The 15,851-nt window shown below is 36.4% G+C and overlaps 1 protein-coding gene across 2 annotated transcripts; it reads right to left on the bottom strand.

Moving 5' to 3' along the window:
• Nucleotides 1-951: 951 nt before the first annotated feature.
• vezf1b (vascular endothelial zinc finger 1b) lies at nt 952-15,535 on the bottom strand. Of its 2 annotated transcripts, XM_039670661.2 has the most exons (6): nt 15,379-15,521; nt 8,399-8,479; nt 5,999-6,765; nt 5,795-5,864; nt 4,875-5,040; nt 952-4,096 (listed from the first exon to the last, which is right to left on the bottom strand). In XM_039670661.2, exons 1-6 carry the CDS (start codon nt 15,409-15,411, stop codon nt 3,732-3,734), a joined length of 1,482 nt encoding a protein of 493 aa, XP_039526595.2. In that variant the 5' UTR covers nt 15,412-15,521; the 3' UTR covers nt 952-3,731. The 2 variants fall into 2 exon arrangements, with proteins under 2 accessions (XP_039526595.2, XP_039526596.2); XM_039670662.2 differs by lacking the exon at nt 8,399-8,479 and having other exon boundaries at nt 15,379-15,535.
• Between the last annotated feature and the right edge of the window lie 316 nt (nt 15,536-15,851).

The following is a 15,851-nucleotide window of genomic DNA, read 5'->3' as shown; positions in this document are numbered from 1 at the left end:
TAATACTAAATCTTTCTCTAATGATCCTCAGTATGACATCCATTTTTTTTTTAAATAATGGTTGTGTAACAGGAATTATATCTAACAATAACACTAAAAATACTTTACTATTGATTTGCATCAACTGCATTGATTGCACTTTGTAACCTATAACATAGGTTTACAGATAGCAAACCTAGTTTACATTTCATCATCATCATTATTATTGCTCATGGCATTAGAAGACACAATATGACAGTTACATTTTGTCATTCTATACGTTGTTGATTCACTAAAATTGTTTGTCAGCTCTAAATGAGATTGAGTTTAGTATTGATGGATGGATGCCTTTAAATCCATATGACATTTCCATAAACAAACATAGAGGACACATGAAAGCAGTGTGACGCTGTATGGTCAGATGCACTATACATCAATTGTATACTATCGTTCAAAAGTCTGGATTTTATTTGCTCACAAGGCTGCTTTTATTTGACCAAAAATACAATAAAAACAGTAATATTGCAAATAAATTATTGCAATTGAAGTGAACTGTTGTTCAATGTAATTTATTCCTGAAGGCAAAGCTGAATTTTTCAGCATCATTACTCCAATCTTCAGTGTCAAAAGATCCTTCATAAATTATTTATATGCTGATTTGATGCACTTATGAATGTTAAAAAACAGTTCTATATATAAAGAACAGCGTTTATATTTGTATGTAACAAATACCTTTACTGTCACTTTTGATCAGTTTAAAATGTGTTCTTTCTGAATAGCTTACTGATCCCAAAGTTATGAACAGAAATATAAAAACTGATTATAAATTATTTAAGAATACTCAGTTTGACAATGTCCAAGTAAGACTATACTAGTGAGGTGATGCGAATACACATTTTTGTTTGCTGTTAGATTGCTGTTCTATTAAATCAATTTGCAATAGCAAAAGCTTTCAGAGAATAAGGCAAATCATACTTGACATTTTTCTTTTATTTAGACAACCCAAATAAAAGGCACATAAAACATTGCGCAACGTGTTTACATAATTATTCTTGACATACACTTTAAAAAAAAAAATGTAGGAATGTTTTTTTTTACCTTTCTGCTAACCAAAAAAAGCCTAGTCTTCGTATATACAAAATTACCAATGTTAATGTTCTAATACAAAAGGTCTTATAAAAGGTTATTTTCCTTGCATGTGTCTATCATAACTACGTTCTCTGAGCTAAATGTTTTTGTACAAAGATATACATTCATTGGCCTTCACATGGGTTTGCCAATTTAATCAAAGAGGACTTGAAAGGACTGGACTCATTTTAAACTATCCAATCCAAAACCAAACACAAAGTCTTGTCTCGATTTTTCCCCCATTACTGTTCTTTAAAAGATACTGATGCATAAGGAGTAACTTCATTAGCAATACTTTATAGGATATAAAAAAAAATAACAAGATTCTCAATTCCTCAAACATGGCAACTTGATATTTCATATGCAAAATAGATTCTAAATCTCCACACACATTTGGTAAACAGTTAAACTGCAGTTGGCCGCCTAGTTGTTTCCATCGCTGAGCACTGCTCGTCTTGTCAGAGAGAAGACTGATGTGTTTCACGGTGGCATTTTCAGACATGCAGTTCAGGCACGGAAGTGACGCCATTGCGGAAGGACACACATTTAATCACGAGTACAATTAAAAACACTTTCTTTCTTTTTTGTTGTTGTTGTTGTTGTAGTGTTTTCAGTCACATTCCTCAAATTCCAGTTCACAAACCTCATCCGAAATAATCCGCCTCGACTAAAGGCAACATTTAAAACAAACGGAACGAAAAATTAAATAGGCCATTAAGTTATTTTAGCTTTCGCATGCCTACATGTAAGTCCATGTAATACTAACTTTGGATAGTTTATCCAAAAATGAACATGCTGTCAATAATTACTCACCCTCACGTTGTTTCAACCCCGTAAGACTTTCGTTCACCTTCGCAACACAAATTCCCTCCATAGGCCTCTAAGGGATTGAAAATATCTTAACTTGTGTTCCGAAAATCTTACGGGGTTGGAACGGCATGAGGGGGGAGTTATTTTCATTTTTGGGTGAAATAACCCTTTAAGACCACAAATGTTTTTTTCTACCAGATCAACTCTGGTTGGGAAACACTGGGGGTGTGAGTTAATACAAACTAAACCCTTTTTCAGCAATTTACACCCAGACGGTGGTAGCTATGACATCATCAGTTAAAGTACGATCACATTCAGCTGGTTTTACTCTTTGTTTGAGACTCATTCACATTACACAAGCGCACGCAAGCCCAGTTTAGAGGGTAACACGTGTCAACATACCTTGCATCAGTTTCCCCATATCATAACACATAAAATGGGCTGGCAGCTGGTCTGAGAAAGGCATATTGCTTTTATATATCCCACTCAGAGAGGAAATCGAAGAGAAAAGCTAGTTTGGGGATAATTGCGGTGGCCGATTCTGTTATTTTGAACAGGGTTACTCAGAACAAGATGACAAACCCTGACAATTGGAAGGCAGTTTTGGTTTTCACTGTGACTGGGGTAAACAAACAGCAACAGAGGTCAACTTAATGCTCCTGTAACGGACGATCACGTCAACAGCTAAAGAGTATTTGGCACCTCGACCTCTTGAGGTGCGTCTCAGTATTCGACCGATAAAGGAAACAACGTTTAGTGTGATAATTGCTCAGGCCTGGAAGAAAGCGTTAGGCATGATTCTGTACACTACAGGAGCAGAGTAAGTTGGGACACCCTCAGCATATTTCCTGAGCAAAAGGTCCTAAGGAAAAAACAGCCCTCGTCCTTCAGAAAGGAAGAGCAGAGACGTCACGGCTACAAAACTAAATGCTCTTAAGATAAGATTCAGGATAAAAATTGACCTTTCAGTGTTGAAGTCGGCCACTTGGTGACCAGGCATCTATATGAACGCTCAAAATATTTGATCTAAGATAATACTGCCGTCAGAATAGTCACTAAAGAGATATGTGTTCAGTGCAAGAGTTCATCAGATTGTTACTGTAAATGTTCAACCCCACTAAGCAGAAGAATATCCCAGCTACTGAAACAGAATGCAATTATTCTACAATCAAGAAGGACCAACTGCAAAGATTACCTATAAAAAAATAATAATAATAAACACAGCTACAGATTAAAAGGCTTACAACGTAAGGAGGCCTTTTAAAAACTTATTCTACATTTTAGTTTTCCTCATTTGTAGAGTATTGTCTCAAAAATAAAAAAAAACCTCTCATCTTCTATTATTTGAAGCCACTGTCCCTTTTGTTGTACGTGACTCCTTAAAATGCATAAAACTATGAAATACTGATAAGCAAGCTAACGTAACAAAAATAAAATCCTCACAGTTAATATTTGCCTTAAAAGTCCTTAAACCGTTAACACTAACAATGAAGCCGCAACGTGCTCCACTTCAAACAGTCGACTGGCAAGGATTTTCTGGCACTAGAAAAGTGAAATCACCAAACATACAGCATGTCAGTCTTCCACTCCATGCAATAACTATTTTTTTTTTTCTGTCCGTCACTAAACTCTAGACAATCTGGATCTGCTGCTCTCTCAGCCGAGCAAAGTGCCGGCTAACTTCCACATGATTCCTTGCCGCTGCGAACTGTTGTTTTCCTATACTCGCCATTCCTCCAGGCTCATTTTCCCTCACAGCTGGAGAGGAAGACTATAACAGGAGACATGAGGTTTACGAGGAGAGGCGTTCGGTTCTACCAGGGCGGGGAGGAAGGCAGGACTTGCGAGAGGAAAGGCATGCTTTCCATCGGCCTCATGGCGATATTGAGCGGACCGGTGATGTTCATTGACATGGGAGAAGTGATGGCGACGGGATGGGCGATGTTCATGGGCCCCGTGGCTGGGATGTTGACCGAGGCGATGTTGACGGGAGTAGTGATGGTGACAGGGTGCTGAAGGCTGACAGGGGAGGTGATATTGACTGTGTTGGTGGTGATGTTCATCTGGGCGGCGATGGTGACGGGGTTGCTTGCGGTGCCGCGGTTCATGGCCGTAGTGTTGGATGCGGTTGAAGCAGTGACTGACGTGATTGAGGCAGAGTTGCACACGTTGTTAGAGTCTAGCCAAAAAAGGTGGGAAAGAAGAGAGTCAATAAAACATTGAAATGATTTCTAGGGTTTCACTATGGGCAAGACCAACAACACAAGGGTTCATCAATAAGGATGGCCCAGGGTCAGTGTCAGAGTGTTTCAGGCTAGGTGTACCATGTTGCCACTGAAAATTTAACATTAATTGATAGTGTGATTTTATGCCCTCAGAATGTAAACAGTTTGTTTACTGTGAGATATTCTACGCTTTTGTGGCAAATTCTGCCGATACATTCATCACTAAATTTTAATCAAAGTGGCCAACATATGAGATTGTGATTAGTTAAAAAAAAACATTATTAATGTTTTGCATTCCATAGTACTATATACTATATTTATATTTTTTCCTTTACAAAAAAGAATTTACAACAAACCTATTTTTTTACATTTAAAAAATCTTTTTATGAAAAATATACTATTTATTGGAAAAATAAAAATACATTGTTAAAAAGAAATGATTCTAAAGAAAAAAAAATACTTTAGAAAAAAGCGGAATTTGTTTTTGTAAAAATGTAACATGAAAAATATACTGAAGAAATCTGAAAAAAAAATTAAAGAAAATAATAATAATTGAAATAATTTAAAATAATAATAAATTGAGCCCTGACTGTCTTATTTTGAGTCACCTCTACAAATATCTAACATTCACAGTAGACAGTTGACTTGTGAACTTTAAAAGACCAAGTTAGGGGGGAGGGAAGACGGCTTTTAGGCTTTTTTAGAGGACATTTGAAAATTGTTGCAGAATACCTTTGTTACAGGGGGATGTGAAGCCCGCCTGTCCGTGGGTCTTGAGGTGGCTGGTGATGTAGGCGGCACTCAGCATCTTTCCGCAGATATTGCAGGTAACCTTGCCTTCGTGTCGTATCATATGTGAACGTAGACGATCTTTGGTGGCAAAGGCGGACGTGCAGGCCTGTAGTGGAAAGACAAATCAGGGTGAAAGGAGAGTGATAGACCAATGAAACTCACAAAGAGAGCATGGGACATGTGATCTCATGTTACTTAGCAGAGATGAAAATGTTTTTCTGTAAAAATGTAACATTATACATAATTATAAAAAGACATCGTTAAAGAAAAAAATGTTTCCAAAGATTTTTTTTTTTTTTTTTTTTGCAAGAAAATATTACTCAAATATTATTTTTGGATCTTTTGTGAAAATGTAACCTTTTATGACAAATATAAATATGATTTTTTGTAAAAATATAATGTTAATATTTTTTTTTTTCATTTGTTGTTTTTTGTAAAAAAAAAATTACATTTTATGAAAAATAAATATATATTATTTCTAGTTAATATTAGAATATTATTAGTACAAAAATGGTGGCTCTTTTGTGAAAATGTTAACTTTTTACAGATAAATATAAATAGTATATCTAGTAAATATAAAAATACATTGTTAAATAATGTTTCTAAATAACTTTTTTGTAAGAGTAACATTTTATAACATTTAAACAAATAATATTTCTAGTAAATATATTTTATGAAACAATATTTTTATGAAAAACAAATGTTATTTATAGTAAATATAAAAATACATTGTTAAATACAAATGTTTATAAATAATATTTTTTTTTTTTACATTTTCTTTGTAAATAAAAAAGTGGATTTTTTTTTTTATTTAAATCTAGCATTTTATGAAAAATATAAATATTAGTGTGCAGACATACCGTTACTTGGCATTTAAAGGGTCGTTCTGTGGAGTGCACATGCTTGACATGACAACTAAGATGATCCGGCCTGTTGGAGAAGAAGTTACATACAATAAAACCAACTTCAAAATACATGCAAGACATATTAAACAGTTTTTTTTTCAAGAGACCCAGAAACAAAATAACGTTGCTATTAAATCAATAGTGAATTGCTGAACCTACCGCGAGAAGCCTTTCCCACAAACGGAGCAGATATACGGCTTGTGCACGCCGCCGTCGTGCGAGCGCACGTGGTACGTCATGCGGTCCTTCCTCTTGAAGCGCTGGTGACAGATGGGGCATTCGAAGGGCTTCTCGTCCGAGTGCGAGAGCTTGTGGCGGTTGAGGTGGTAGACGTCACGGAAGGCCTTGCCGCACATCTCGCAGCCGTGATTCTTCTTCACAGGTTTGGGGGGTTTTTTGGGCACGGCCGGCTGCTGCTGCTGAGGCAGGACTGACATGATGCCTGCGGCCGTGGACGCAGAGGTGGTGGCCGTGGTAAGGATGCCCGCCATCGTAGAGACGTAGGAGGGGTTGCCGTTGTTGTCGCGTGGCACAGTGGAGATGAGAGGCACCATGGTGGGCGCTGTGGTTGTCTTCTTGGGCCGTGACACCATCTTAATGCCCGTGTGACAGGACTCGTGCCGCCGGAGGTGGTAGCTGTCCCGAAAGGCCTTGTTACAGTAGCCGCATATGAAGGGCGTCTTCGACTTGGGCTCCTTCTTTATAACCACCGGACCACCGCCGCCGCCGCCACCTCCTCCTCCTCCTCCCCCTCCACCTGTCCCGCCGCCCATGTTGTCTTTGAGGAGGTCAGCCGCACTGACAGGGGGCTTCTGGTCGAGCGGAATGGGAAGAACAGGCTTTTGATCCAGCGGCTCAGAGTTGAGCAGAGGCAGAAGACTGTTCTGCGAGACCTGATGCTGGTGGTGGAGGGCTTCATTGGCCTGCTGGAATAGAGGAAGAAAAGACTTTATTTCATTGAAGCTTTTAGACATAAAACAAAACCAAAAACTATTGCTACATTAATATAAAGTATACTTCAAAAGTTTGAGGTCGGTATGATTTTTTTTAACGCATGTTAAAAGAAGTTCTTGTCTTATGCTCAATAAGACTGAATTTATTTGATCAAATGGAAAACTGCCAAAATATTTTCTATTTGAATGCATTTCAAAAAATGTATTTATTTCTATGATGACAAAGCTGAATTTTCAGTATCATTACTTGTTTTCGGTGTCACATTATGCTTCAGAATTCATTCTAATTGGCTGATTAGAAACATTTCTTATTATTATCAATGTTGAAAACTGTCGCACTACTTAATATGTTTGAGAAAACCTTTTGAAAAATTATAAAAACTCTTGAACTTTCATCAATTTTTTTTTCTAAATTAAATTTGCCTGTAATAAAACCTGACCGTAAAAAAAAAAAAATTTGATTTGAACACACGGTGCAAATTCATAGCCCTAGCTGTGTGAATCGACTGGCTGTGATATTATGGGCCAGTTTTGTTATTGGCCAGTATGAAGTAGACATGACATCAGCTGAGACACGGTGTTAAATGTTTAGCAAAAATAGAAACCGACTCATTTCCAGGGCATCTGTGCAACTTGGAAAACAAGAGAAGCCCTGACTGGGACCTAGCAGGGAGACGAGTCAGCTGTTCAGCAAAGTGCAGGATGACTAATGAGATATTGGAGAGAGTGAGAAAGCTAGACAGAAAGTGAAGGAGAGAGAGAATGAGAAGGAACTATAATTTATTTAGATGTAAGAGAATATGCTGAAAACTGTCCATAAAAAGCAACCTACTCTTCAAGAAAACAGCAACAAACTTCAAGAGGAGAAAAAGCAGATGCATAAAAAAGTCATTTTTGGCCAACTGAATCCTCGTGTGACTAATAGGAATTTATAGATCACGTTAGGGCAAGAAGCAAATGTGCAGACGTGTGTATCATATCAGAGACTCGAGTGCTTTTGCAAAAGAAACTGCCTGCATGCATCAATCTACTGCATGTAAAATAATCTGTCTGTAATGAAAGTAGTTTCTCATGTGACTAGCCTCACAGCCTCGGGTCAGGACACTCTTCTAAACTTACATATCATAAACAACAACGACTGCAATACACATATAGTGAGATTACATGGTCAGTGGAGCAGGTTTGAAGGCAGAATGTTTATGATGGCTCTTATCCATATAATGAAAGCCACCGGTCAAGCTCCAAAACTGACCAAAAGAACTGTAAAAATATTTAATGTATTCCATAAATGCAGTTCTCAAATCTCATTTGCGCATTCAAACATGGCAAATAAAGACATGCATGTTTAAATATGTGGAAGTACAAATGACATTTGAGAGCTATTATATATATATATACACCTTTAATAAAAACAAAACAAATATAGTGCAAGGCTACTATTACAGCATTTTCAATTCATTTTTGGATCATGACAGTGTCTGTACGCACTTACTTTAATTGTAAAAGGGCAACACAAAAAAAATCTTTTAAACTTATGTAGTGCTCCACAAAAGACAGAATTAGGGATGTACCGATATTTCGGCCGCCGAAAACAAGTGGTACTCACTGCAGAGTCAAATGACGTCCAACTCCTCCTCTCTGGACGTCTAATGGGGTGGGGATAGTCCAGATCCACCTCTCTGAATGTCTAATGGGGTGGAGGGATAGAGTTGTGGGTAGGGTTAGGGTTTGGTTGGATATTCTAGCTCCACCCATTAGGCCCAAATTACATTCACTCCTCCTCGCTGGACATCTAGCGAGAAGGAGCTAGACATAAGCTCCGCCCATTTGTTCTACAGTGAGCAGCCTCTCGCCAAAAAAGGCATTTTCGTCTTTTTGGCCGAAAGAGACAAAAAAAATACATGCTGCCTCGCCCCTCATTGATCAGTTGAGCAACACTGGTAAAATGACGCAACAACCTCGTTCAGTGATCATCTCCACACTTCTTTGCTTCTTTTAATAGATTATCTGTCAAATTTTACTGTTACTTTAAATAAAATACTTTTTTATTGACTTGTTTAAGAAAAATCTGTATCATGAAAATGCTTGATTTGTCAAAAGTTTAATATTAATACAATTGCACAAAAAAAGCTAATTTAAAATAATAAATAAAACATTTTAAAAAACATTTTCGGTTTTCAGCCAAGTTTCAGAATTTTTGGTTTCGGCCCCAGAATTTTCATTATGGTGCATCCCTAGACAGAATTTCACATGGGTTTAAAACAACATGAGGTTGTTAAAAATTACGAGAATTATATTTTTGGGGTGAAGTGAACCATTAAATACCTCATTTAGATAGCAAAGGAAAAACAAATGCTTTCTTCAGTGTTGGCCAAAATTTGTTACAGGTAAAGGAACAACAACGGGACATGCTTCTAAATTAAAGATACAGTCAACGAATAGTCATAGTTCTATATACATATATATTAGGGCTGTCAAACGATTAATCGCATCCAAAATAAAAGTTTGTGTTTACATAATACATGGGTGCACTGTGTATAATTATTTTGTGTATATATATATATATATATATATATATATATATATATATATATATATATACAGTATATATAAACACATGCATGTATATTTAAGAAAAAAATATTATTTATATATAAAATATTGATATTTATATATAAATTATATATAAATCTATATACAGTATATACATGAAAATATTTTTTTCATATATACAAGCATGTGTGTGTATGTATATATATAAAATAATTATACACAGTGCACCCACAAATATTATGTAAAGACAAACTTTTATTTTGGATGGGATTAATCGCGATTAATCGTTTGACAGCCCTAATATATATATATATATATATATATATTAAAAAAATAATAGTTAACAGTAATATTTTATCCACAAATGGCTGAATCAGTAAAAACGAGAAAAGAAAAATCTGTAACGAAACAAAGTGGTATAATCACAGCAACAAATCAAACACTGCAACATAAAAACAATACTAATAAAATAAAATAATTATAAATGTATAAAAATTGTAAACTAAAAATGTAAAAAAGCTTAAGTATTAAGCTTAAAATGAAAAATAAGTGAGTGGAGGTCATAACTTGCTCATTAGGTGCGTGTGGGGGGAACCCTAAAACAAGAGCAGCTGAAAGACTATACGACTATTAGGCTCCCCGTTCTGCAGCTGCCTGCATTGTCCCATTGGTCACGGCATGCAGTTGGTGGGTGGGGGTGGCCATTCACAAACACAATTGTGCCTCTGAGGAAATATAGTAAAGCCTACAGTAACGAGAGACCTGCAGGCTGGGCCTGCCTCCGACGCCGGCTGGGGAAACGCTATAAACGTTAAACCTTGAAGGCTTACATATTCTAAAAGCATGAAAGAACATACAAGTTTTGATTTTGGTTTATACCTAAAATCCCCATAGGAGGTCTTTGTGAGCTGATTAGGTGATCTGGCTCTACAAAGTGTGCTATTAAACAGGATACAGCTGCTTTGAAGTCTGGATGATTTGAACACTTTTAATCCAGCATTATTTGGTATGGATTGGATTCTTGTACTTTTAGTGACATGGTTCTAGAGTATATAGATATAGCTAAAATGTATGGACCCATTCAAGCAGCAATACACGTTCAAACCATGACAGCAACCTGCTCTTCATGCTGCTTGGATGCTTTTGACACAAATTCGCATTGAAGGCTGAGGTCACGCCAATAAAAAATAATACAGAGGTTGAGCAGTGCACATAAGCATGACAAGCATGACTAAAAGCAAAATGAAACCTGAAGCAAACTTATTGCATTTAAAATGTGGTGCTATTGTGAGTCTATATTTAAATGATGGTATTGGATTGCTAAACAGGTTAATCCGCATTGTGACAGGCATAATGTATAAATTGGACAAGACTGTGACTGTAGGTCACTGATCTACAGCACAAACTTTAGCCGTAATCTGTGAAGATGGCAGATGCACGGATAAATCTGTTTAAGCCTATTAAAGGCCTTGTTGTTGGTGAAATAACAATGATAAAATTAAACATAGATGGGATATAAAAACCAACATATCTTCTCATGTAACCTGTCCAAAACTGCAGGTAAGAGCAAGAGCAAGAGCGAGCAGAACTCCTTTACTCCAAAGACAGAACACAGTGAATCCAATTCTTGTTTGCTGCAGACGGATTAAGAGATGCCTGTTGGGAGCTGGACAAAGCCTTGCTCATGAATAACCTCAGACGCCTACAGAACAATGAGGAGTGACGCGCTAGACTGTCGTCTCATTAGATGCCTCATCACATGGATGAAATCAAGCAGAACAAATTAAGCACTTTTTTCGTCTACAAACCAAATAACTGATGAAAGTTTGTAGTTAAAACATAATGCATAATATATTCCACTTGCAAATAAATTTGAGCAAGCTTTTAAGAAACAAACATGGTGCTGTTTATCTCCTAAATGTTCAGCGAACTCTGGTTTTTACTGACAATATCTGGATGAGCAAGTATAGTTAGGTTTTCTCAAAATCAAATATTATGATGATCAGTGCATGTAAGATGTTGGAGGATGGCGAGCCGATTGAAGAAACTTCTAAGAACAGTAGACAAACATGCATAACGCGAGCAAGACTTGGCAGCTTGTGAATGAATCAATTAAGGGTTGAAGCGGTCCCAGTTTGACAATAAACCAGGATAAAAATTTCCTATTTTTAATTATCACAATTTAAACATTTCACGATAATTACCGTTCAGCATTAAACAAAGATAGCAACAGTCTAACGCAAGTGTTTTGTGTGAAAACATGACGGAAGGCAGAGTGTATATGAAAGAATGTATGCAACTATGAATTAATTACATGAATGTATCTCTAACAGGGAACCAACTGTCTTCAGTAAAGTTTTGATGCCATTTACTTTTCAGCTTCCCTCCATGTTAAGGCAAATAAATTAATTTGATTGCAGAGGTTATGAGGTAAACAGCTAAATTTGTGCAGTTCCATAAGCACCACCTACTGTCGGAGAGTGGATTTACATTTTCATTCAGCCTGCCTGTCGTTTTTGTTCAGACCAATGCGAAAATCAGGCCGCTTTTTGCTGTGAATTAAGCAGCAGATAGAAAATAAGCTAATGTGGATTCTAAAAATCTCAAGTATGCATAAATAGAATAAAATGCCTATAATTTATCATTTTGATTAATCTTTTTCACAAAGGTTTTTTGGGTGTCAAAACTTTACTTGAACATGCAATACATGTTAGATGCTAAATACATGTCACTGCCTCTATCAGTGATGTTTCAGATTGCAAACTTTTTTTTTTTTTTTTTTACAAGAGCGTTCGCGCTCGAACACGAGCGTGAGCACCCATGGTACACGGCCACACCGAGACTTTAAACGTTCAACACACCGCAGAAAGCATCACGCGACATGCTGGAAACTCATGTAAACTCCTACTGCAATGTTACAATAATAGGCTACTTTTATCAGCTTGACTGAACTAATGCTCCATGCTCATTTCAGTGTAACAGTAAGACCGTAGGAAGTAACATTATTACTGTACTGAACGTGTCTGGAAATGTGTATTGTAAACAATATGATAGTAGTGGGATGAATTAGTGACGTTAGACAGTAGATTTAGTACATAAAATAAAAGTTACATCCTAAACCACCTACTTTTTGTTATCCTGGAACAGTCTTTTGTGTTCAATTCATGTCTCATATATGTTGTAGTTTACCTTTCTATTTCAATACAGTTTACCATTGTTTCAGCATATCTGAAAACTTGTAATTTATCACAATAAAATTAGCGGATGACTCTCCATAATTCAAATGCTATGTCGACGTTGATCCGTGTTTTCGTCCTAAGTCGTTCCGATTCATGTTTGGCCTGACGAGCTTCAGCAGACACCGAGATTTTTGTTTCGTTTTGTTTTTTCTATTTTTGTGGAGTTTGTGTTGGAGTCTTTGTTGTGCTGGAGGATGGTCTTTTTTGGGTGTTATCAGACTCATGTCGTCAGCTGCAGTGCCGTCGCATTGACTGTATATAAAAGGAGAGAGGCTCGGGAACGCGCATGCACGTCACATCCGATGGATTTCGCAGAAAATCCGACCCGGAGACTTCACATAAAAATAGGAATACTGGCCTTCAGAGGTAATATCAAAACCCGACAAGTGGATTATTGTAATGTGTGATTACAACCCTTTCACACACAGGCATTAAAAAAGGGATTCATTTTAGAAAAAAAGTTACATTTAGCACCTTTTAATGCTTTGATTTTAATGTTTGTTTAAGTGAATAATGCAGCTAATTTTATTTGACACAAAAATGGTCAAATGATTAGCGTATATAGCCATGTTTCCACCAAAATTACCTAGAACAGTTTGTCACAGGATCTTTTCTCCCAACCAATCAGCATGTTCAGCGACTTCCCACTCCTGAAAGTTCCTGAACTTTAGAAAAGGACTACCTCACGAGTGAGGACTTTCTCTGAGGGGACATTTTTTACCCGGAACTTCATTTAGACCCTGGTATCTGTGGTCGAAACACATGAAGTACCACACCAAAATCCCTAGTTCCTGGGGAAAGTTACTGCGGTGGAAACTTGGCTTATCAGTACTTTTTGAACATTTCCAACACATTTTAACAATAGCGCATGATAATATTGATAAATGTGATCATTTTGGACACTATTATTATTAAATTAATATTCATATCTTTTCATCTCTAGAATCTATGCTCACAGAAAATGTTAAATCTGATGTTGGAGCTGATTGCAATGGCGAAATTATTTCAGTACATGTCCAATTAAAAATAAGTAAGATTATGACGATGAAGCACACAAGATGCAGTATGCCTTTCCTACAGTTAACATTTTTGGACATGGTCTGCTTCTATTCCAAAAGTATGCATTTTGGCAAACTTTTCTGGAACAAATATTAAGACTCATAGGGCGCTTCAAATGCATTTCTCTCCCAGGGGAAAAGTCGACAGACAGAAAACACTACTTCCTTGTACCTCTAGAAAAGAAAGCAAAATTGGACTAAGTTTGTCTTGACTACATATAATATTTGGCTTGCAGATCAATAGTTTTTTTTAAGACCAATATTGTTTTTTTTTTTTTTTTTGGCTGAATTAGTTTTTGACATTAGTTCCAACAATAAATTGCATGTGGAGCTCTAAAGAATAGCACCAAGTGCATTAAATACAACCATTAGAAACAACCATTTTCACAGCTAAAGTAACTTTAATGTATTGATTGAGAAAAGCATATAATTTAATCTTAACATGTTAGACAGCCCAAACCAAATATGAAAACAAATCTGCAATTTTAAAATAAACCATTTAGATTGCAAAACAACTTTGCATAATCAATACTACTAATATTAATTTTTAATAAAATAGGTAGCATGATTATTATTGTGTGAAAAAAGCAGAAAAAATACATTTTATAAACACTGATTTTGAATTATATGGGATTGTTATAAAAATTAATAGCCAATTGCTTTATCTCTATGCATTTGCATTTATTCATTCAGCAAAAAAAGAAGAAAAAAACAAACTACAAAATGAAAAAAAAAAATCATAAGAGTCGAGTAAAAAAAGAGAGTTGCATGCGGTCACTAACAGCCACTTTTACCATAAACATGCACAGATTCCTCATACACCAACATGCATCACACTTAACGTTACTTATGCATTGCATTTGTAATATCATTGCAAGCATAATCATTTTATGCATAAAATTATGGATATCAGTAGCCTGAGATAACTAAAACAGATTAAAATGAATTCCAAATGAACATCTTTTTAAAGTTGAACAGAGAATAAAAGTCAAAATTTAAGATGTGTTTTCAAACTTACACTAAACGACTATTCATAACGACTTTAAGAAATCAACCTAGACAAAATTTCACAGTATCATAATAAGAGTTCTATGCAGAATTCTGTCCACAATGTGCAAGTTCTGTAAGATTATGATTTCTAGGTGGGCAGGTCAGAAGGTTTTGAAACACAGCCATTATCCCCATGTTCCCTCCAATAAAAGTAACCAAGGGAGCTGCGTTGACAACAAATAAAAATAAAGAAAATGAAAAGCGGTGAAACATTGGAGATCGATAGGGGAAGATAAAATATTAAAAGGCTGTGCCAAAAAAATGCACCTAAACACCGTATTCTATTATTATACACGCAGACATGGACGTTGCGTCTGGCCAAAACATCCAAATTGTGTCACAAAATCAACGAGTAGCTAGCGTTACCTAAAACTAAGGCATAAGCTGCCAGAGTAAAAGTGTTTAACTTAAGATAAAAAAGGCACGTAAAAAGTGTGAATGGGAAGGAGAGGTGGAAAAGAGGGAAAGAAATCCCCTTTACGTCTCCCTCATAGTTCACAGCTGGAAGTCTGGGGGAGATGCAGCATTAGCGGCTAATATGAGCTAGCTTAGCTACCATTGTTTTTACTGCCTTAAAATCCCGCTTTTAAAGCTTAAATCTCCGCGCTACACGCTGTTTTTAAGAGTCCCGGTCGATTTTCTATTTTTCCCGTGCAGTTGGTATTTATTTCGAACGGCTGGCTTACCTGAAATAAAAATGAACTCCAGCTCGGCTCCATTGCAACACTTAAAAAAATCTGCAGGAAACCTACAAGAAATCTACAACAAAGCAGCTAAACATGGCAGCTGCTACAACTTCCTGTAACCCCGAGGGCCAAACCATTTCATCTGATATACGCTGCTGCTGCTGCTGCTGCTGAGATTCTGCCAGCTCACTCCATCACAGCACTGCACTCACGAACACTTTAGAGCAAAGATGCTTTTTATTTGTTATCAAATATTTATTTTAACATTAAACGACTTTTCACACGACAAAGAATGAGCACAATATGGAAATGAATTATCATACAGCCATACTAAAATGAAAATGTATAGGTGCTATAAAAACATCTGACTTAGAGTAAGATTATTGAAATAGTTAAAACATTACCTCTATGATCTATGCTTCCATCCATCTGTCTGTCTGTCCATCCAGCTATTTCAGTTGTACAGGCAATAG

Source organism: Pimephales promelas, chromosome 16 (assembly GCF_988280905.1).
Source record: "Pimephales promelas chromosome 16, fPimPro1.hap1.1, whole genome shotgun sequence".
Lineage (NCBI taxonomy): Eukaryota > Metazoa > Chordata > Actinopteri > Cypriniformes > Leuciscidae > Pimephales > Pimephales promelas.
Note: the sequence above shows the minus strand (reverse complement) of the source record. Positions and strands in the feature narration are given on the sequence as shown.

Excerpts from the sequence above, each read along its gene's own strand:
- vezf1b (XM_039670661.2), bottom strand. The coding sequence starts at position 15,411 with ATGGAGCCGAGCTGGAGTTCATTTTTATTTCAG. Across the intron at positions 6,766-8,398 it reads GGACGTCATTTGACTCTGCA|CAGGCCAATGAAGCCCTCCA; the intron begins GTGAGTACCACT and ends CCTCTATTCCAG. Across the intron at positions 5,041-5,794 it reads CCTTTAAATGCCAAGTAACG|GCCTGCACGTCCGCCTTTGC; the intron begins GTATGTCTGCAC and ends TTTCCACTACAG.